Consider the following 23,719-nt stretch of genomic DNA (forward strand, 5'->3'; position numbering starts at 1 on the left):
GGGAAATGGGGCAGTCGGACATTCAGGTAGTACGCGCTTGTGGTCATCCCCAGTCTTCCTAAGGCCATCTTAATACATCTACACATTATTTTATTTAATACTCACATTAATGCTCTGAAGAAGCCGCACTATTTTTATTTTGTGATACAATGAGAAAACAGAGGCACAGAAGAGGCAAGTACAATTCCCAAGGTTGCACCGTTAGTAAGTGACTGAGCTGGTACTGAATATAGCTTTACCTGAAAATAACCTGTTCTTCACTTAAAAAGCCTCCCTTCTGTAAAGAACTCCAGCCCTATTGGTGTCTAACTTGAGTCCTGTAGCTGCCATGGAATTTATTGGAAAGCACACGTTCTCTTCTCCCTAGACTGTATTCCACACCTGTCATGGGCTGGGACAGTTCTACCCTTCGTTGTCAGCCTTGATAGAAATGATTAAATATGTCGGCAAATTCTTCAACACTGTACCCTTTGAAAAGCAGAGCCTAATTTTCACCTTGCCACTGGGATGTGAGCTAGACTTAGCTATGTGCATTTCATGGAAAGAACATGGTAGGAGTGAGGCTATGTGACTTCTGAGGTTAGGGCCTCAAAAGGATGGCATCGACCTGGTTCTTTCTCTCTCTCTCTCTCTCTCTCTCTCTCTGGGAAAAGCCAGCAGCCATGTTGTGAGGACACTCACAACCTGTAGAGAGACCCACCTGGGGGAACTGAGTCCTACCAACAGCCAGCACCACTTGCCAGCCATGTGTGTGAGCCACCTGGGAAGCTGATTCTCCAGCCCCCGTCAAGCCATCAGATGGTCGCAGCCCCAGCCAACACCTTGACAGCAACTACATGACACATCATGAGGCTCTTGGAGAGGTAGAAGGGCAAGTGGTTCAATGTGGCTGGGACTTGGAGAATGAGAACAAGATTTGTGAAGAGTGAGACGAGAGTGGGGGTGAGGGGAGAACCAGCTCCTGCAGAGCCTTTCATGGTCACACGGAGGAGCTTGGGTTTCCTTCTGAAAGCAATGGAGAGCCAGTGATGAATGTCAGGCAAGAGAGTTACCCGATCAGATTTGCTTTTCTGCGCTTCAGAAAGATCACTTTAACAGCCATGCGGCGGGGGGTGGGGGGGACGCATATGGATCGGATGAAGGTAAAACCAGAGCAGGGGAGACTGGTTGGGAGCAGTTCATGGTTCCCAGGCAAGAATGATGGAGAGGTGATGTGAAGCCATAGGTGTGATGCACCAACGATGGGGAGTACAAGATGGACTTGAAACTTTTAAGGAGTTTGAGTCAAATCGCCTTTGATAGTGGCTGGACGTGACGTCAAAGATGACTCCAAGTTTCTCAGTAGAACTCAAATGTGCAGTAGTGTCATTCACTGAGAGTGGATAGAAGAGGAAGAGCAGTGCAGGGGAAGAGGGGGAAGTCTAGTTATTTTGGATGCAAGAGATGTCCCAAAGCAGTGAGATATTTATGTCTGGATCTCAGCGGAGAGGTCCCAGCTGGAGCATGGAGCCAGCATTGGAGGAGGTGAGATTGTCCAGAAAGGCTAGGTAGACTGGGAAAGAAAAAGGGTTAAGAGACTCACCTTGTAATGAAGGGAAAGCTGGCGGAAGTGGAGGCAGCGCAAGAGATTCAGAAAGAGTAGCCAGGGCAGTGGGAGCAAAGGAAGTGGGGTCCTGGGAGCTCATGGCCATAAGAATTTAAGGAGGTAAATGCTACATGGAATTTAAGCAAACTAAGACTGCATTTAGCAACAGGGAGCTGAGAAAAGTTGCAGTTCACAGGTGAGAGCACAAGCCAGATTGCAATGCTTTGCTTTGTGAGCTAGACGTGAAGAGGGAGACAGCCAGTGTAGACCACATTGAAGAGGCTTGGCTGTGAAGGGAAGTGGAATGATAGAGCAGTAATTGACAAGGAATGCAGAATGGGGATAATGTCTCCCCTCTTTTATGTGCAGGGCTGGAAGATGTTTGGGATTACGGTTGTTTTTAAAATGGAAAAGACTTAAGAATGCCTCTATGCAATGAGGAAAGAGCCAGGAGAGACAGTGATTGGGTGACAATTAATGGAGTAAAGTCTCTACAAACATTGAGCCAGCACAGTACTAAGGCTTCCCACCTGGAAATAAAACCCTTGAGCCACATATTGAAACACAAGCTGCAGGATCCAACGTGTACCTCCCGTGACTTGCCTTATTGGCCCCAGGAGAATCAGTGCTCAAAACTAACAGTCTACAGTTTCGGGTAAGAGACTATTTATCCTATCCACCAGCAAACAGGGATGGAGCTTCCCAGCCAAAGAATATTTAGCAACAGAACACTTAAATACAAACTAAATGCAACCAAGTAATTTATTTCTTTAATGGGATATCTGCTTTTCATCACAAAGAGAAAACGCCGTGTCCTTGGCTTTAGTAATTTGTTGAACTCAGGCATTTTTCTCACAAAGTAAGCTTAATCGGGGAAAGGAACATATTACAGCAAATTAATTTCAACTGGGACTGTATCCTAGGAAATGAAGAGTTGTGATGAGGAGCATGTGGATTTGCTGTTCTTTGTGTCTTCCAGGGACCAAACATGAGAAAATGAGCATCAACCCATGGGCCATATGGAGGCACTTCTTCAATGCCACGGAATGAAACACCAGCCTGGATGAGCCTGTGTCCATCTAGGTGTCCCGTAGGACAAGAGTCAGCAGGCATATTTGGATGGTGCTCCTCTTCATTCGTGCACAAGCAGGAAAAAAGGGCTGAATAAGGACATTTCTCAAGAACCCAGCCAACTCCTCTTAGAGTCTGTCATCAGAATGGGGGTCCTTAGGACCCCAAACATGTAAGGCTCCCTTTCAGGTCCTAGACAGTGCAGAAAGCATTATCATATATAACATTCTTGGTGATACTTCTGTGGCACCCCAGCTCCTGTGTTTAGATCTGGGTCTACAGGCTGGCAGAGGTGATTGCTAATATGGCGGGGGGCTCAGAAGGTGGCTTCATCTATCCCTAAACTTCTCCATCAACCTCCATCCTCTCCTCATCTGGCCTGTTGTGTGGATTAAAATGCCTACTGTTAGAGCTGCTCCTTTGGGTTAAAATACTTCATCCCCAGAACCCTGCTGAAGTGCACACATCACATAGTAGGTAAGGAACACCTAGGAGAGGAGAGGGGTGCCCTTTCTCTGTCTATTATTCATTCATTTGCTCATTTTTACAATGAATAATTCGATCACTACTTATGATCTGACCTACTTTCACCATGGGAAGCAGAAGATGGGATGCGACAAAGCTAAGTTTTAATGGGCTGGGAAAGTACAGGGTATGGAGAGATTCCCACTGTAACTCTTAGAGGAGGGAAATGTGGAAATGAGGAGATGTTTTGGGGACACAGAAAGCCTCTGGGCTCCTGGAGAGACAGAAGACCTAAAAAGGGACAAGACCAGTGAAGACTAATTTTACTGATTTCTCAACTTTCCCAAGTCCTGAGGTTATCAGAGAAGATTCAGTAGGAATGAATGAAACCATCAAGTCAACAGATGGTTCATTCAATTCATTGGCTCAAAAAAGCTGTTCAACTGTATGTTCAATTTGGTTTGGTTAATCGGTTAACTGCAGGAATCATGGTGTGGATAGAACAATCTTGCAGTGTATGTATTTTGTAAGGCTGTCCATGAAGGTTTGGACTAATCAAACCTTCACGGATTTTCTACTGGGAGCAGAGGGGACTAAGATATAAGAATATTATATTATTCCAGGATGGTTCTATTCTAAATGTACACTCAAGGGTAACAGGTTAATTTAAGTAGTGGAGTCTTATATCCTGAAGAAGATGGGAATTCTCCAATTTCTGTGTCTCATGAAAGACTCACAGAGCATCTAGACTCTATGCATTGTCACATTATGGTTATTTCTGAAACATAGAGAATCAAGAGGGCAGCAGATAAAGTCAGCTGGGATGTCTGGAAACCCAGCATGACGTTCATTCACATCAGCCTGGACACAGATCCACAGATGCAGACCCAGTCTGGGGGTGGTGGGAGAAGCCCAGCTATGGTAATGAGGATGCTCACTGGGGAGCCTGAGTCTGGGGATGGGAGGTTCTCCTTAGTCCCATAGCTCACCATGCACAATTGGCTCATCCCAGAAACCTCTGCTCCACACTCCAGAAAATAGGAACCAGCCTCAAATTTGGACAAGATGAAAGACGTGCCCAGAAATGCCAAAGGCTATGAGCAACATCTTGATTATTATGATATTTTTAGAAGCTGGAAAATACGTGGGGTGAGGTCAGGAAATTCTTTTTTTGCCCCTAACACAATAAAGGTTTTGTTTTTTGCTTATGAAATACTCTATCACAGCGAGGGGGAGCTCTGCTCCATGCAGACATTCAGGGACCCAGGCTCCTGCTGTTTGTGGTTCCAGGAATCTTATTTTGGGCCTGGGGTTATATCTACTCAGGTCAGTGGAAAACTGTAACATGTGGTCTTTTAACCAAACGTGGAGGCAATTGTTGTCTCAGTCATGGTCTGATGAGCCTCAAAATCATAATTATTAGGCTTTGAACTGCAGAAACTATGGGGCATTCATCTTTTTTTTCCCCTGAAAGAAATTAGCACCAAGCCACGCACACAGCAAGTGCTCCATAAATATTAAATGAAGGTGCAAGAGAGTAAATGCATGTGATTCCAGTGCTAAGGAAGCCCACCATGACAGTTCTGTTTCCATCAATGTAGGGTGGAGTCCAGGCTGTTTTGTTTTTTCCCTTAACCTCCTGAGCTGTTCTGTGCAACAACTGTCTAGTCCAGGGTCCCTCAACCTCAGTATGATTGACATTTGGGGTGGGACAATTCTTCGTTGTGGGGGCTGTTTTGTGCACTGTAGGATGTGGAACGGCATCCCTAGCCTCTATGCATTAGCTACCAATAGGACTCCCACCCCAGTCGTGATGATTAAAAATGTCTCCAGGGGGCCAAATGTCCCCAGGGGGCAGAAACCCCCTCAGTTGAGAACCACTGGTCCAACCCAACCCCGATTTTACAGAAGAAACAGAAGCCCAAAGAGGTCAACTCACTTGGCTCAAGGGCACACCATAAGTCAGCCACGAAGCCCATGCTCTGTGTAGGGTACGTGAATCCCACTATCCTCGGAGTGTACAGAATAGGATCCTAGAGCTGGTGTGGGGCCAGGGGTGGGGTGGGTGGCAGGAAGACATCAGGTTCAGCAACCCATTTCTCAGGACAGAGTTTCTCCTCTTGGAAATTGATAGCGATGAATAATCCAAAGCCTTTCTCTGTTTTCCGTGTCAATGTTTTACCAGTTTAGATTCTGATGTCCTTCCTTGTGACCAAAAGGAACTTTTCTCATTTCTCTTCAAACCCATTCCTTTTGTCTAAGCCCCTGTACACAAACAACCATAGCCAGCAACGGTCTCTAGAAGGCCTTTGTAGACCTGAGGATGACTATGGAAGTGTCCCTTCCAAGCATGCCTATTGATGTCCCTGAATTTGAGAGGTAGATTAGGAAAGAGCTCAGTCTCCAAGGAAGAAGAGAGTTCACCAGATGTGGAGCGATCAGATGGGCACTGCAGGGGGAAGGGCAGTGTGTGCAAAAGGCATAGGAGGAGTGAAACACCAGGATGGATGTGGGGAAAGGTGAGTTTCCCCATATAAATTGAGCATGGGGTGCTTGCGGTTGGATGGGTAGTCAGGGAATGACAACACTCACCATACTGAGGACTTTGGAAGCATGCCTGAGGGCAACAGTGTGCCATGAAAAAGTCACCCATAGAAGAGAGACATCATCAAGTTCTGCTCAAGAAAGACCACTCTGACCACAATGCAGAGGATGGATTGCCAGGGGCAAGAGTGAAGGAGGGAGACCAGACAGGTGTGCACAAGAAATCCCAAGAGGCTGAAGAACAACAGAGACCGTGGGGTGAGGTGAGCGGGAGGAGCAGAAGGTGTGGATGGGAAAGAGAGGAGCCACTGTGAGCTAAGGTGACTCTGGCCATTTCTGCGTTGCTGGCAACAGCTGGGGTGGTAGAAGCAAGGGCATGTAAAGGTCGTTTTATCCAAGATGAGAAGATAGAGCACCTTGTCTTGTCCTGGTGAGAGAGAATGTGGCTACAGTAACTCAGAAGCAGCAGGAGAAACCAGCGCACAGGTCAGCCGGCCATGCACAACCAAGCAGCAAGGCCCAGAGCAGTGGCACCAGCCCTGGTCGAATCACTTGGGAGCTTTTAAAACTGCAACTGTCCGGGCCCCACCTCCAGAATTTCTGCTGTAATCCTCTGGGGTATGAGCCACCACATTTCTAATGCCCAGCCAGCTTTGAGAACCACCGGTGTGAGGGTAGAGAACCCCACAGACTCCCATGTGTGCCCCAAATCTGGAGATCTTGTTGCAATGCAAATTCTGATTCACCAGGTCTGGGGTGGGGCCTGAGAACCTGAATTTACAACAAGCGCTCAGGTGATCACTCTTTGAGCAGTGAGGATGCTCTCCAGCCCTGGCTGCACATTGGAGTCCTTAGGTCACACCTGAGATCAATGAAACACAGATCTCTGGGTGTGCGACCCAAGCAAAAAAAGAATTTGTAAAGATACCCGCGTCCTTCTAAGAGCAGCCAAGACCAAGAACCATTGATGTGGCCTTTAGAAAAGAGCAAACACTAGGGTTTCAGCAACACCGAGCCTGAGCTCCATCCCAGGGAGGGCATGCTGGCCTCCATCTTGCCTTCTTCTGCCTGGTTAGCGGGAACCTTCCAGTGCCGGGGGGTGTGGGTCACAGGTGTTCATCGAATAAGTTCATGCAGGGTTGCCATCTGCTCGGGCTGGCTGCCAGGATGAATGGAACATGGGGCTTACTGTGGCCGCAGACAGGTTTTGGACAGATACGTGCAATGAGGCATTGCTGGGACCATAGAGGAAGTCTGTCCGGGGTCTGGGAAGGACACGAAGGAGGGTGTGACCATCTATAAGATGACAGAGGTGCCAAGCTCAGGAGGGTCCACGGCGAGGTACTAATGTGTGACAGACCTGCATCAGGCACGTGGGTAGGAGGCAATACAGCTTTGGGGGGGCAGTAGCACTGCACTGTGGTTACAAGTGCTGGGGTCCCCAGTCAGACCCTTTGGGCTGAGATCCAGCGCCCCCACTTACTGGGACTTGAGGCAAGTCTCTTCCTATCTTCTCGGTGTCCTCGTGAGTCAAAGAAACATAATAATGGCACCTACCCATCAATGAGTTAATATACCCCAGGCACTTAGATGGTGCTGGCATAGAGGAGGCGTTCAATACAGGTCACGGGCGGTGGTGGGGGTGTCTGCCAGGACGGGGTGCTGGGGTCACAGTGGGCAGTGTGGCTGGAGAGGACAGGAACGTGGAGAAGTGACATGGGGGAGGGGCAAGGCAGAGCTCACGACACGGCTCTCGCTTGGGGTGTGCGTGGCCAGATTCAGTGTGTGTGGAGTGACCGGAGGGGATGCAGCCAGCACACGTGTGCCACCGCTAAGCCTAGACATGACACTGGCCTCGGACTCCTCAAGAGCATCTCCACACTCCCCCTCAACGTCTATAGATGCTTTTCCCTCCCAGTTCTGAGGCTCTTTGGCAGATTTTGTCTCACACAGTATCATCCAAAAGAGTTTTATGACTCTGGGCCCTGCAGTCCCTCCCCAGCTGTAAAATTCTGGGGCCACTGGGAATAAGGGCCCTTCCTCCTCAGGGTCTCAGAGGAGCAGCATCTCTTGACTAATCCCCATCCCTGCTTTGGGTAATATTGACTATGCTTTTCTCTTCTAAAGAGGCTTCCTTTCACCCCCCTCCCTCCTGCTAATGGTGTCAAAATCCAAGCCAATAACTTTGCCATCCCTAAGCTCGTCGGTAACTAAAGGTGCCCGCGTCCCCAGGGGCCACCAATACAGGGTCACTGAGCTGGTTACAGGTTTCTAGACATAGTCTGAGGACCCAGAGAGAAGGAGGCATGTAGTTCAACCCTGCATTTGAGTCCTGAACCGGAACAAGGAGAAGCCTCTAACTTGTTCCTTCTCATTCAACACATCCTACTCACAACGCAACAACTCCTTCTCAAGGGAACTGGTCCAGGCTCATTCCGAGACAGAGAATTTTGGTAAGGTGGTAGGGGAAGGGGAGTGGGGTCCCCCACAGCTGCCAAGCTCAGAGAGGAAAAAAGAGGAATGAGATGGTCCTTACCATTACATAAAGCAGCATGGGCCCTCGGATGATCCACCAGATTTTCTTATTCCTGTTGGTTCCCCAGCACCTATGGCAAAGGGGCAGGAGAAGACTTAAAAGAGAGACAAGGTTGAATGAACAGCCTCTTGGCCTCTGGAAGGAGGATGCTCGCACTCAAGTCTCCCCCCCTCCACTCCACTGTGAACAGTGAAACAATAACCAATTTTGTACCCATATCGAGGGTCACTGCTAACCTATGCAGTGACTTTTTGTGTTAATTTGAGCTAATTTTGTGCCAATTTGCATGTGTAACTAAGCTAACAAACTAATTACTACAAGAAAGATCTGTGATCGTTTTATCTGCATTTCTAAGTGTATTCTAGATGGCCAAAATGGAAGAGAATGGATATTCTCTTTGGGAAAATGGTATAAATCCTTGTATTGGGGCATATCTGGGAATTACTGGCTCATGGAAGTGTGAGAGCAGGTGAATTTCCTACCCGGTGTTCTCCAGCTGTGCACGGGCGATACTCCAGGGTACAACAAACAGCAGCGGGAAGGCTGGTGGTGAAAAACAGGGAAATGCAGTCAGGAGCTGGTTGGCCAAACCTGCCTGCCTCCCACCCCAGCCTGATGGGCCAAAAGCATCTTGGTAAAAACTTATAAAAGCCCAAATATCACCGAATTGCAGGCTGAAAGCTGGAGAGACGTAGGGTGGCACAGAGCCCATCTGTTGTTTTACTGTCAGACAAACCAGGAAAGCAGAGAGGAGAAAACACTTGCCACATGTTGCAAAGCAGCTCAGAGTAAATCCAAGACATTAACCCAAATCTCCCAAATTGTAGGCCAACCATATTTCTTCTGAATCCTGCAGCCTCACATTCTCCAAGAGTCTGTGGCAACTGGGGTTCCAGACTCCGACTTGAAGACTCAGTTGGCGTTATGGACTGAATGTTTGTGTCCAGACCCCACCCCATGTTGAAGCCCTAACCCCCAATGTAATGATAATTGGGGGTGGGATCTTTGGAGGTAACTAGGTTTGGAAGGGAGGGTGGTGGTCATCTTGATGGGATTAGTGCCCATACAGGAAGAGACCAGAGAGCCTTCTCTCTCTCTCTCTCCACCATGTGAGGCTATAGTCAGAAGGCAGCTAACTGCAAGCCAGGAAGACCCCCTCACCAGAACTCTGATCTCAAACTTCCAAGCCTCCATAACTGCAAGAAGTAAATATCTGTTGGTTAAGTCATGCAGTCGATGGCATTTTGTTATGGCAACCTGAGCAGATCACTACAGCTGGGGACAGGGTAGGAGTAAGGGCATCTGATTCTATCAAAAACCTTGTCAATTTTTGAACATATGCATTGGGTCTCCAGTGTTTGTGTGTAACTGCATGTGTGCACACACACCCCTTTCTTCAGTATCTTGTCACTGGTGGGTTCTCTGTCCCAGAGCCTCCCTCCAATTGGGAAACCAAAGGTTCTATCAAGTTCCTATGTTCTGATGGGCCCCTAAAAGAAGAGGCTGGGGGTTCAGGTCACTCACCCCAACCCACCAGCATGTATCTGGGCCACAGCCGCCTCTCAGAGAGCACTGTGGGCTCCAGCAGCGTGTGGAGGTAAAGGCCTTCAACCAGCAGCCATGAGTGATTGGCACCCACGAAGTAGTGCAGCAGGACCTGGGCCGAGCGGCAGGAAGCAGATACCTGCAGAGGACAGAGCATCTGAGAGTGAGGCCAGGCATTCTCATGTGGACCCGAGAGGGTGGAGAAGGGCCTCTCCATGCACAGCCATCCCTCTACCTTGCCTCACCCCGGGAATCTGCTGACCATCTCAGAGAGGCTGGCAACAATACCAAAATGGGAGGGAGGGCTTCCTGTAGGTTTCAAAGCCCAGCCTCTTCCTTGACATTCTAGATATTTGTAGACAAACAAAAACAGAGAGAACTCATCAGCAGCAATGTCCCTAAAAGAAACACTGAAAGGTATGCTCTTTGATCTTAGTTCAACTTAGCTAGAAACCAGTAACTAAAAAAAAAATTCATATGATTGGAAAGGAGGAAATAAATTTCTAAATAACCCATGAATCAAAAAAAGAAATAATGATAAAAATTAGAACTTATTTCTGAACCAAATGAAAAGAAAATACTGGATATCAAAATGTGTGGTATGCAGCTAATACCACATCGAGAGTAAAACCGATAACCTTAAATAATTTAATTAAAAAGAGAAAAAGGCTGAAAATGAATTATCTTAAGTATCATGTCTGAAGAAGAGAGCAAACTTAACCTAAAGAAAGGACATGGCAGGAAAGCATAAAGATAAAAGCAGAAATTGATGAAAGAGACAACATAAAATAAAGAGAATCAACAATATTAAATTTTTGTTCTGTGGAAAGTCTAGTAAAGCCAAAAAACATCTGGCAAGGATTAGCAAAAGGGGAGAAAAGAGTGGAAGTATAAATAATCAATATCAGGGATGCAAAAAGCACTACCTCCATAACAGCAACAGACCTCAAAAAGATCTTAAGAAACTATGAACAGTATTATGGCAAGAAATTTGAAAAGTTAGATGAAGCACACAAGTTCCTAGAAAAACTCAAGCTACTAAAGCTGATACAAGAAGAAATAGAGAATCTGAATGTGAGTCGAAACTAGTCCATAATTAGAAGCCTTCCAATAAGGAAAACTCTGAGCCCAAATGGCTTCACTGGAGTGATCTATCAAATGTTTAAGAAAGAAAAATACCCATCTTAAATAAATTCTTCCAGAGAATAGAAAAAGAGGTAACAAGTCTGATTTGTTTTAAGAGGTCAGCATAAACTTTATCTTCTTTATCACAAGGAAAGAAACTCCCTCACAGGTGCGGATGAGGGAATGCTAAACAAAACACAGCATCAGCTAATGAATCCAGCAATGTAGGAAAAAGAGTAATGTATCAGAACCGAGTTGGGCTTATTCCAGGAATTCAGGGTTAATTTAACAGGTTACTACAATCATTATTAACAAGATAAAGGAAAAAGCATCACAACAGAAGCAGATTTCAATATGGAAAAGCTTTGCTGCTTTAAAAAATAGTAATAATAATAATAAATAATAATAATAATGGTAATAAAGGTTGGTCTGGTTCAGTTGTTTTGTTCACGGATGAAGAAATTTCCCACCCAAGGACACACAGCACCCTGCGGTGGACTCTTCTGTGACAATTTCCTTTACCTGCCCCACTCTCGGGAGGTTTGGTTTTTTTTGTTTGTTTGGTTGGTTTTTGGGGTTTGTTTTTAAGTCAGATGATGCTTCTCTAACCAGAAGGCCTTTGACACCCCTTTATCTCCCTCTTCTCCTTCCCAGCTCCACCTTCCCGCCCAACGATTCCCAGGACTGATCCGCCAGGTGGGAGGCTATGGTAGGGAGGAACGTACTTCCGACATGTAGGATATCCACCCTTTGTCATTGTTGGGTCTCCTGGAGTAAGAGTTGGAGTGGACGGCATCCTTCACCAGCACAGCCAGGGCTCTCAGGATGAAAGAAGCAAACAAGTTCATGTGGATGTAGTTGCGTGTGCAGTGGAGTTTTCTGTGCAGGGAGAAAAGCAGGTGTCTTCCCTCAGGAAAGAATGGTTCAGACCAACAGGTGTGTGCCCAAAACACCTGCACACCTATCACTAGAGGGCAGACGTTGATAACGTAGACTCCAGAGTGATATGGCTGGGTTATGTGATTTTCTCTGTGCCTCATTTCCCTCATCTGGAAAATGGGGATAACATTTACACATTGAGTAAAAATTGAGAAATTGAAGCAGAAGGGTTAAATCAGCTGTCCAAAGTCCTAGAGAAGTAAGTGGTGGGGCTGAGATTCAGACCCAAAAATTCTGAGGCCAAAGCACCACTCTCCAAGGCTCTACTACCTATAAGGACAAGAGTGCTTACCTCAAGGAGTGCAGGAGTACCAGTCCGTTAATGGGTGCAAAGTACTCACACAGCACCTACACATCATAAGTATCCAGAAAATGTCAGCTCTCATTACCTCCTACCTGAAGCCTCCTGTAGGCTCTTTTTCTTTTGGTACTGGCTGGTGTAAAACTGTGTGTCCTCAGTCTCTCTAGTCAAAAGGACCCTTTTCCATCACTGTGCCCTCACAGCCCTGCTGTGCCCCCAGTGCAGCACAAATCTGCCTGGTTTTAGAGCTATTATTACTTTTTAAATTTCTAAACAGTACTTGAGTCAGGTCTTGTGTTTTATTATGTATGCACCTTTCTCCCTAATTAGATTGGGTGCCACTCAAAGGCAATGACTAGATCTTACTTTCTAGCACATGAGGCAAAATGGACATCTGATCAACCCCTAGGCTTAGCTAAAGTAACTTTCTCCAGGGTTGGGCAGCTACTTTCTCTGAGCTTGCTTCTTGGGACTTCAGGAAGGTGAGTGGAGGAGGTCATGGATAGCAGAGGGTACAGGCTATGGAATTCTCCCACTGCTCAAGTATTGCTCTCTGGATGGGGCATATGGTCATGACTCTGCTCCGGGAGCCATAGAATATCCTGGGATTGAGGGGTCAGACGTGGAGTTAGAGGATACAAGGGGAGGAGCTGTTATGGAGCTAGCATCCAGGTCTCCAGAGTGCCCATCTAGGTCTCCTGCATCTTTACTGAATGCTCATTCTGCCACATTATACTCAGTTCTTTTGCTGAATGAAGGCCGAGAGGCAGCCTTGGAAGGCTCCCTGGGGGGTTCATAAATATCTCACTTGGGTGATTTCTAAAAACATGATTTAGTAAAATGCACTCAGGCTTTGGATTCTGAGAAATAATATAAGGGAATGAAACTGCTCAGTCTCTGAACCGCCTGGTTGTGAACCTGCTCCCATCACTCACCAGCTGCATGACATTGGCAAGTTACTTGATCTCTCCATATTTCAGTCAACACACTTATAAAATGGGGCTAATAATAATGCTAATCTCCTAGGATTAGAATTAGCCTTAATTCTGATTAGCAAGAAATTTAAATGACTTAATGCGTGTAATGTGCTTAGAAATGTGCCTGGCACCAAGGAAGCACTCAAATGATTGATAGCTAATTGGAGTCTAGGGGCCCAGCTCTACCACATGCAAATTTGCTTTGGGGAAGTTTCTTAATCTCTTCTGTAAAAATCATGCCTCTGGTAGGGTGGGGTAGACAGGAGGTTATCCGATCCCAAGGAGGCTAAAGCAGAGTTAAGACTCCCAGATTCCAGTTCCAGCTGTACTCTGTGATCTCCAGTGACCCAGTGCCTCTCACTGGACCTCTGATATCCCTTTCCCCTCCACCTGCACCACCTGCAAAATAGAGCTGATGGGCCGGAGACTCTCTCAGATCCCTTTCAACTCTGATGGGCCATGACATCAGCCAGCCCAGTCTTCTGCCTTCTAGAGGGAGCCAATGAGCAAATTCCAGGATGGACACCTGAAGATGTGCAGGCAGAAGTTCCACTCACCGAAGAAACAAGAGGAGGGTGAGTGCCAGGAGGAGGGAGATGATGGAGAGAGAGTACCCCACGGTGTACAACACCTTCAATGTCGACAGCAAAGCATGGTGTTCCACCTGAGCATAGACAAAGAGCAGATATGACCACCAAGCCAGGCAGCTATGATCTCCACCCCCTAATTCCATGCCCAGGATGACCAAGGGTCTAGGCATGCACTGTAGCCTTGTTTACACCCAATTAGAATAGCTTAGACTGCTTTCTGGCACATCTCAGAGGCCAAAGAGCCTTGATGAATTGAAATGCCCATTGGGGGGTCTCACCTCTATGGCTGGTCCTATAGCCCAGCATTGATGCACCAAGATTCACAGTATCATGAAAGAATTGTGCCCAGAACAAGACGGTACCTTAGAAATGAGGACAGTTTTTTGCGGGTTTTTTTTTTGTGCCTGGGTGTGCTGTCCCTAGAGTGTAGGTGTTCTTCTCTCTGGAAGATGGGGCCAGGTTTTTATCTGGATGTTCCCTCCTAAAATAACTTGTCATGCATGACCACTTAGGTGAATACCCCATAAAACAGTGGAATATTTTCTCTGAGTCCCAGGATAGCCTGATTGTGAGCAGAGGATAATTTATTGGAAACTCTTGTGATCTTCCAATGGAATTTCACCTTCTCACTCAATCCATCATGCTACTCACCATCAAGACGACGTTTCTCACTAAATTTTTGTACAAGAACCCACAGCAAATATGTATTACATGCTAAATCATGGCTTAAACTTCTTCACATAACACTTTTATCAGCTTTATTGAAACAGACCTGGTGTACCATAAACTGTACATATTTAAGGAATAAACCTTGATGAATTTAGACATGAATATATCTGATTTCATCATCACATTCAAGATAATGAACATTTCCATAACCTCCCAAAAGTTTCCTTGTGACCCTTTATAATATTTCTTCTCTCATTCCCTCCCACCATCTTATGCCTGAATAAACACTGGTCTGCTTTCTGTCATTAGAAATTAATTTTCACTTTATAAACTTTTATATAAATGGAATCCTATGATATGTACTCTCCGTCCCTCCCTCCCTCCCTTCCTTCCTTCCTCTTTCTTTTTCTCTTTCTTTCTTTCTTTCTTTCTCTTTCTTTCATTTTTTCTTTCTTCTCTTTCTTTCTTTTCTTTCTTTCTTTCATTCTATTCTTTCTTTCTTTTTCTTTCTTTCTTTTCTTTTTTTTTCTTTCTTTCCTTTCTTTCTTTCCCAAGCTTATTTACCTCAGAATAATTATTTTAAGATTCATCCATGTCATAGCATGTATCAATAGTTGACCTTTTATTGCTGAGTAGTATTCCATTGAGAATATACCACAATTTATGTATCCACTCACCTATTGATGGACATTTGAGTTGTTTTCAGAGTTTGGCTTTCACAAATAAGGTTGTTATGAAAATTTCTGCATAAGTCTTTATGTGGACATAGATTTTTATTTCTCTCAAATAAATACCTAGAAATAGAATGGTGGAGTAGTATGGTGTATGTTTTAACTTAAGAAACTGCCAAACTGTTTTCTAAATAAGTTGTATCAATTTATGTATCCACCAACAGTGGACTAGGAGTTTCAGCTGCTCTAGATTCTACTAACACTTCATATAATCAGTCCCTTAAATTTTAGCCATTCTAATGGGTATGTAGTACTATCTTACTATGGTTTTAATTTGCTTTTCTCTAATGATTAATGCTGTTGAGAATCATTTAATGTGCTTATTTGCCATCTGTGTATCTCATTTGGTAAAGTATCTGTTCAAATATTTGGCCATCTTTTAAATTGGATTGTTTATCTTAATTTTGAATTGTAAATGTTCTTTATATATTGTAGATATAAATCTCCTGTCAGGTAAGTGTTTTGCAAGCATTTTCTCCCATTCTATGGCTTACCTTTTTATTTTTTTAACAGTGTCTTTAGAAGAGCAGAAGTTTTTTATTGTGATAAAGTTCAATTTGTCAAATTTTTCTTATATAGTTGTGCTTTTTGTGTCTTATTTCAAAAGTCTTTACCTGACCAAAAGCCTTCATATTTTCAGCTGTTTTTTTCCTAGAAGTTTAATGGAATGAGCTCTTAAATTTAGGTCTATGATCCATTTCTATTTTTTTTTATTTTTTATTGTTATGTTAATCACCATATATTACATCATTAGTTTTTGGTGCAGTGTTCCATGATTCATTGTTTGTTCATAACACCCAGTGCTCCATGCAGAACGTGCCCTCCTCAATACCCATCACCAGGCTAACCCATCCCCCTACCCCCCTCCCCTCTAGAACCCTCAGTTTGTTTTTCACAGTCCATCAGGTCTATGATCCATTTCTAGTTAGTTTTTATTCATGGTGTGAGGCAAAGGTTGCGGTTCATTATTTATTTATTTATTTATTTAGCGTCCAGTTGTTCTGGTGCTATTTTTGGTAAGAATATTCTTTGCCCCACTGAATTGCCTTAGCATTTTTGTCAAAAATCAATTGCCTGGGTCTTATAGACAGAATAGAGTTGGATTTTATTTTGTTTTATCTTCTTAATGCAATTTGAGAACCTCTGACTTAGGGTGTTTAGATCATTTACATTTAATGTGATTATTTATTTGGTTGAGCTTAAATCTCTTGGTTTTCTCTTCATTCCATCTTTTCTTTGTTTTCTTTCCTTATTTTGGTTTGAGCGTATTTTTTTATTCCATTTTTTCTTCCATGGCCTATTAGCTATACCTCTTCATTTTGCTTTTTAGTTGTTGCTTTCATGTTTACAGTATACATCCTTAACTTATCATACTTCCATGTCCCTCATCCTGGCTTTGTGCTATTGTCCCACATTTTACTCGTACATATATTAGACCCCATAATACATTGTTACTATTTTTACTTTAATTAATCACATCTCTTAAAAGATTTTTAAAAATAAGATAAAAAAAGTTCACCCTCATATTTACTATTTCTGGTACTCTACATTCCTTTATGTTGATAAAAAATTCCATAAGATGTGTATGTCTTTCTGTGTTAAGGAATTTCTTTAACATTTCTTGTAATGGTGATCTGGATGCAGAAATCTCTGTGTAGCCTTTGAGTCTTTCCAAATCAAGCCCAGCCATATTTCTATCTAGAATTATTTTCTATGGACCCCATCAAGAGCTCTATAATCCTGTCTCTATAATCTCTAACTGCTCTTGTTGGTCTCTCTTCAACTCAAAACTAAATCTATCCTTCTAAAACCAGCACCAACCTACCTCTTACAAGAAGTCCTCCATGAATGCCTCTGTGTGTACTGTCAACTCTGAACTCCAAAGCACTTGTGGTCTGTTTCACAAATTGGGGCATTAGTTATATTATTCACTAATGGTTGTTCGCATTTGTTTTATCTTTCCAGATAGGCTATAAATATCTTGAAAGCAGAGAAATGTTTAGTGTTTCTCCACACAGAGTGGCGTGATTTCTTTAAATTGATGATTCAGGTGGCATATCAAGACCTTCATGAGTCATTTGAGCATCATTTATGTTATGTGGATATATGAGGATTTGTGAGGTTAACACATTTAAGTAAGTACCCAACTGTACCAGTACCTGGTACAATTGGTTTCATTGCACTCCTTCAGAGGAGTTTCTTAAACTGTTCTCTATAGTCAGAGCTCCAGTAAAATCTAGCCCCTTCCCTAGTGACCCTAGAACACCCAGATAGTTTCCAGCTCACTCTCAGTACCAACAGGTGAATCTTAAGTCACTTAGACTTCTTTATGAAATGCTTCATAATTAGCGTGTACCATGCATGCACCGAGGAGACAGGCGTTTTCACACACTGCTAAAGGGAGGGCAAAATGACATAATTCCTATGGAGGGGAATTTGACAATATTTAGCAAAATTATATATGCCTCTACATTTTATTCTTTATTTTTTAAAGATTTTATTTATTTGAGAGAGAGTGCACAAGAAAGAGCATGAACAGGGGCAAGGAGAGGGAAAAGCAGGCTCCCTGCCGAGCAGGGAGCCTGACACGTGGCACGATCCCAGGACCCTGAAATCATGACCTGAGCTGAAGGCAGACGCTTAACTGACTGAGCCACTCAGGTACCCCTGCATCTACATTTTATTTTTTTAAAGATTTTATTATTTATTTGACAGAGAGAGACACAGCGAGAGAGGGAACACAAACGGGGGGAGTGGGAGAGGGAGAAGCAGGCTTCCCGCGGAGCAGGGAGCCCGATGCGGGGCTCGATCCCAGGACCCCGGGATCATGACCTGAGCCGAAGGCAGACGCTTATCGACTGAGCCACCCAGGCGCCCCTGCATCTACATTTTAATCTAGCAACCCCATTTCTGGGATTCTTCCAAAAGCAAATATGAACCAACATATGCATACAAGGTTATTTGAGGTGGCATAATTAATAAGAAAAGACTGGAAATAACCCCAATGGTCAGAGGACAGTGGCTGAATAAACTATAGTGGATACACACAGTAGAGTACTATGCAAATGTGAAAGAAAAAAAGAGAGAAATGTTCGTAGGTACTGCTATAGAGTAATTCCAGGACACACTGCTAAGTCAAAAAGGCAAGATGCAGGATAAGGTATCTGGTATACCTCTTTCAATGTAAGAAAAATGGTAAAACAATATATTTGCTTAGTTTTGCAAAGAGAAACATAAGATGTATATTATAATTTGATAAAAAGGAAAGAAAAAGAAAAAAGGAGGGAAAAATAAGTCAGAAAATAATAAAAATGTTTATCATTTGGGGGTGACCAGAAATAGGGTAGAGACAGTGATTGGAGCGTGGTTTCTCTGACTGTACTTTCTTATATCATCTTGGTTTTCAAACCCTGCCAATATTTTATTTATTAAAAACAAAATTAAAGGGGTGCCTAGGTGGCTCAGTCATTGGGCATCTGCCTTTGGCTCAGGTCATGATCCCAGGGTCCTGGGATTGAGCTCCGCATCAGGCTCCCTCTGTCTCTCCCCTCCCCCTTCATTGTGCTCTCTCTCTCTCAAATAAATAAATAACATCTTTTAAAAAATAAAATTAAAGACAGAAGAAGGGAAAGAGAGAAGAAAAAGGCCAATCCTTAACACTAATAGAAACAATGGAATCAAACTATATATCCAATCAGTATCATGACCACATAGAGAAAACAGTTATTTCAAATAATTATGAACACAGTACTCTGAACATGGGATACAGTCTAAGGACAAAACATGCTGCAAATCTGTTTTTTTCCCCTTTAAATCTATATGCTACAAAGGTCTTAGGATCTAGTAGTAGTGGTAGTGAACACACCTAGCATTCAGATCCTGGTTTCTTTCTTCCTTTCTTCTTTCCAAAGATATTTATTTATTTATTTATTTATTTATTTATTTATTTATTTATCAGAGAGAGAGAGAGAGAGAGAGAGAGAACACAAGCAGAGGGAGAAGCAGACTCCCTGCTGAGCTGGGAGCCTGGCACAGGGCTCAATCCCAGGACCCTGGGATCATGACCTGAGCCAAAGGCAGACGCCCAATGACTGAGCCACCCAGGCGCCCCGGGATCTTGGTTTCTAATAACATTCGTCCACTTAGAGAATCCAGAACTCTGACGAAATAGCCGATTTGGACCCGGAACAGGGAAATCATGAGATGAGCTTGGACCATTTTCTTATGTCAGAAAATAAGGAAGTGCTCCAAGACCAGTGAGATTATCACAAAAGGACACAAGGAGGCAGTTTGGAGGGATTTCACTAGCTAAATTTAGAAAAACATTGAGCACCAAAATAATAAGTGAATAAAGCAATTTGTAAATTCATAGTGATACTCAAAACTGGAGGGAAGGGGAAGGAGTCTTCTTTTCAGAAGAATGCCAGCCAGTAAATATAGAAGAAATGACAGAGCTCGAATCAACTCAAGCCAGCATCATCAAGGAAGGTTGTAACACTGATGAAGGTTTGTTAGTGAACAAGACACACACACACACACACACACACACGGTTCCAAAGTACCGTCCCACCAATTACTGGTCAGATAGAAAAGAAGAAGTACCTATACCATGGAGAGATCTGGCTGTCACTACCGAGACCAAGTGATCACACAGAACATCATTGTAGTGACACCTGACATTTTGGTCTCCTGGCGTGATGCTATGTATACATGTATATATGGTGTGTACCCAGCACCTATGAGGATTAACTTGAGTCTTACCAAGCCTCTAAAACCAACTTCCAGTTTAAGGAAATACAGAAGATGCAGGGACACATCTAATAACAACAAAGTTTTCTGGGGGTCTTCAAAAAGCCAGTGTCCTGGGCTGTCATGGGCTGGAATGGGGGAGATTCTAGATTAAAACATGCTAAAGTGATATAAAATGAACTCCAATATATGAACCAGGACTAGACTCCGGTTCAGGGGAGAAAAGCTACAAAAATTGGAGGGGAAAATTGGGGAAATTTGAATATGGATGAAACATTAGCTGATATGATGTTATTGGAATAGCGGTATTGTAGTTATGTGGAATAATGACTTTGTTTAGGAAGGATCTGATGAATATTTAAGGATGAAACCTCACGATGCCTGCAAATTATTGTCAAATATTTCACAACGACAGAGACAAAGCAAAAGCAAATGGTGTTGGGGGGGATGTTGATACATTTTGAATTTAGATAGTGGGTTTGTGAGTGCTTATTTTATTATTCTTTTAATTTTTCTATGTGTTTGGACACTTCAAAATAAAATGTTAAAAAATAGGTATATATCAATTGATATATCTTATGTGGTATGGGAAACTAAATTTTTTCCTTAAAATATATATATTAAAATTATACACACACATACATATACACACACAAACACAATTTCCTTAAAGAGTATCCTTTATCATGCATAAGGACCCCTACCTGATGAGATGGAAGAAAATCACATATTTTGTTTGCTAGCACTCTGAAGAGCAAAGATCTACTATCACTAGCCTTTTGTGGGCAAAATGTCAACCCATTATTAGAAACACAGGCCAACATGGCCAGAAGCTGTTTTTTTATGTTTGGGGGATTTTTTTTTTTTTTAAGTACTTGAATTCTTGGAAATATGGCCATTTGCAGAGGGGAGGAGGCAATGCCCCAGTCCTCACCTTTCTAAAGAGAGAAATCTTAACTTCCAGTCTTGGGAAGTGCAGTTTTCAGCTCTGGTTTTGCTGTCCCTGCCCCTTGAGGGCCTGAGCCCAGAGGAGGCTGCAGACATCCCACACCTGCTGGCGGGTCCCTCGAGATTACCCGAGTCCCAGCGTCAGCCGCACATTGGCATCACCTGGGGAACTAGGTACCAGTCTGATGCCCAGGCCCCACCACATACCTACTAACTCGGAATCTGTGAAACCATTCACTGAGGACTTACTAAGTGCCTGTGGTATGTACACGCTTTTATGCACCCCAGTACTAGTCCAGGGGTGAGAAATTGAGCGGCCTCAGGGGTCTGCACATCACCCTCGTTGCAGAAGAAATTCAGTGGCTGCCAGAGGTTGCTATCATGTGACTGTGGACCTTCCCCAGGGGAGTGCGGCCAGACTAGCTCTTGGGGGACGGCTCTTTGTGTGGCCACCAAAGCCTACCGGGGGGGCTGCCTGGTGGAGGTTGGTTGGGGCCCGGGGCCCATCATCACCGGGCCAAGCTGACTCACGTTGTATTGGGAGCTGTGGTTCTCGGAGCATTCGGAGTCATCCTGCCAAATATTTGTGGAGTTTTCCAGCGTCTGCCAAGTGCCCGGAGCCAAGCAGTATCTGTAGGCCCTTCCTGAGTTTTCTGAAAGTAAACACAGCTCTAGGGGAAAGGTCAGAGCACGCAGCCCGTTCCTGAGCACGTGGTGAGGCCCTCGTCCTCACCACAAAGCTGTGGAAAATCCCAGGGAAAAGGGATTTTCACTTCCCTTCGTCAGGGAGGGGCTCATTAGCATCTCTGCTGTTTATTTGGGACGGAAAGAAAAACACGGAAGCCTCTACGTTTCGTAACAAACCACGGTCCACTAATGTCTGCTGTGTTTACCCAAAGTCTCTGGAGCTAGAATAGTCCCTGGTGACTCAGAGACGTGAGAGCTCTCAAAGGTGCAGCCCAGCTGGGAGATGCGGACCTGGGGCTTCCTGGTGCGCCGTCAGAGAGAGGCGTTGCGTCTCAGGACGCGAAGAGGAGAGGTGAAGGGGGTGGACAGAGCCTGCTTGGCCACCTACAAGGTTGGTGGCCTTGAGCTTGTGGCCCTCCCACTGTCCGAGACTTCCAGTGTCTTCATCAAGAGCTGAGGATCATCATGGTAATGGTACCAGCCCTCCCCAGTTTGGGGGAGGATTAAATGTGTGTGTGTGTGTGTGTGTGTGTGTGTGTGTGTGTGTGTGTGTGTATAAGTGACAGGCCAGCTCTGTGTCCACGATGATGGCTACTGTGACCCAGTCACATCCATTCCCAGAGCCCTCCCCCAAAGGAATTGCCCTCCCCCCCCGGAAGACCAGGGGCTGGACTCGCAAATGAACAACGGAACTTGTCCGAACTTCCCACTCCTGACCCTGCACAGCGTGGACCAATGGTGACTATTTGCTGAGTGTAATGGATGGACACCCATGGGGTACTTCCCCCCTGCCCACCTGAAGCCTCTGCGAGGGTGTCTAACGGCCCTGTCAAACACCAGTCCCCAAAGCAAGCTCTTCATCTTCTCCCCAAACTGGAGCCACCTGCACATGTCCCAGCCTCTACTGATGGCAAACCCATCATCCCCGTCCTTGGGCCCCAAACCTTGGAGTCATCCTTGCTTTCTCTCTGTCTCTCCTACCCTTCACCTGGCCCATCAGCCAATCCTGTCACCTGGACCTTCCAACCTACCCAGAATCTGAACATTGCCTCTTGGCTTTCACCCCCTGCTCCCTGCTCCCTGGAGCCACCACTCTCTCATGACCGGACTATTACAAATGCCTTTGATGCTCTTGCCCCACATGGTCTACGGTTAACACAGCAGTCATGCCACATCATGCCTCGCTCCAAATCTTCCAAAGGCTCTCTGACAACAAGTCAGAGCACTTCCCGGGCCTCCCACAAAGCCCTGTAAATTCTGGCTCCCAATACTCTCTGACCCAACCTCCTACTGGCCCTCTTTCCCCTTTGGGGCAGCTGCACCCACCTCCTTGCTCTCTGGGGGACACACCAGATGTGAGCAGCGGGGGCCCTGAGCCACCACCCAGATGATGGTGAGCATGGGTGGGACCAGACAGGGTGTGAGCTCATTTCCTCCCACCTTTCAGCCCTCGCCGTCCCTCATCTCCTGCTTCATCGGATAGTCTTGATGGTTCGTCTTGCCTCTGCCTGCACCCACACTCTCATGGTCCCTTTCTCTGGATCCCTGCAGTTGCTTCCAATGTCAGCTCCCTGCCCCTCACCCTGTTCTTCTACCCAGAGAGCCATCAACATCATACCCCCAAACCACAAATCATATTAAGTCCTTTTCATACCTCAGTGCCTTCGTGGCTCCATGGGATCTCACCCTCCAGAGGAAGCTTGAAACCCTTGGTGTCAGACACAACTTCTATGCAATCAAGCCCCAGCCTTATGTGTATAGTCAGGCACCATCCTGCCTCCTGCCCTCTGACTGTAGTGTGTGTTCATCTGGTGTTATCCCCCCAGACTTTTTCTCTTTCTTTCTGCTCTAAACCCTTCCACTGCCTCCACGTTTTCTTCCCACTGTATGGACCCCTTTGGATTCTAACATTTAACGCACAGGATGTTGAGTGGAAGAGTAACTTCCCACCTTCTGTGAATCACACTCCCTTTGGGACACTCTAGAAGCCCAGAACCCGTTAAAAAAAAGCCTTTAACTCAACTTCTTTGTAAGTTTAGATTTTTGACCACTTTTTCCCTTCAGGTGGAATAGACCTCCATTTTTAGCTCATGGGAAGAATGGGTAGGCGGAGGAGCTGGGCAGTGGTAGTCTGTTCCATGTGCCCTGAGGTCCATGGACATCCGGGTCTTAAAGACCTTCAGGAATCTGAGGGCTTGACCTTGGTCTCAGCCTCAGTTCCATTTACAAAGCACCTACTGTGCAGCTGACTCTGTGC

At 44.9% G+C, this 23,719-nt stretch overlaps 1 protein-coding gene across 1 annotated transcript in view; it reads right to left on the reverse strand.

Annotated features, from left to right (window-relative positions):
• Positions 1-23,719, reverse strand: part of GLP2R (glucagon like peptide 2 receptor) — a 51,723-nt gene that overhangs the window by 16,640 nt on the left and 11,364 nt on the right. The window contains exons 8-13 of the mRNA XM_028124844.2: positions 21,307-21,428; positions 13,646-13,752; positions 11,597-11,750; positions 9,726-9,885; positions 8,684-8,744; positions 8,202-8,271 (exon numbers count right to left, since the gene is read on the reverse strand). Of these exons, the coding sequence (XP_027980645.2) occupies positions 8,202-8,271; positions 8,684-8,744; positions 9,726-9,885; positions 11,597-11,750; positions 13,646-13,752; positions 21,307-21,428 (674 nt within the window). The remainder of the gene's footprint in view (positions 1-8,201; positions 8,272-8,683; positions 8,745-9,725; positions 9,886-11,596; positions 11,751-13,645; positions 13,753-21,306; positions 21,429-23,719) is intronic.

Source organism: Eumetopias jubatus, unplaced genomic scaffold (genome assembly GCF_037043125.1).
Source record: "Eumetopias jubatus isolate StellerSeaLion01/CBP00866 unplaced genomic scaffold, mEumJub1_p1.0 scaffold_10, whole genome shotgun sequence".
Taxonomy (NCBI): Eukaryota; Metazoa; Chordata; class Mammalia; order Carnivora; family Otariidae; genus Eumetopias; species Eumetopias jubatus.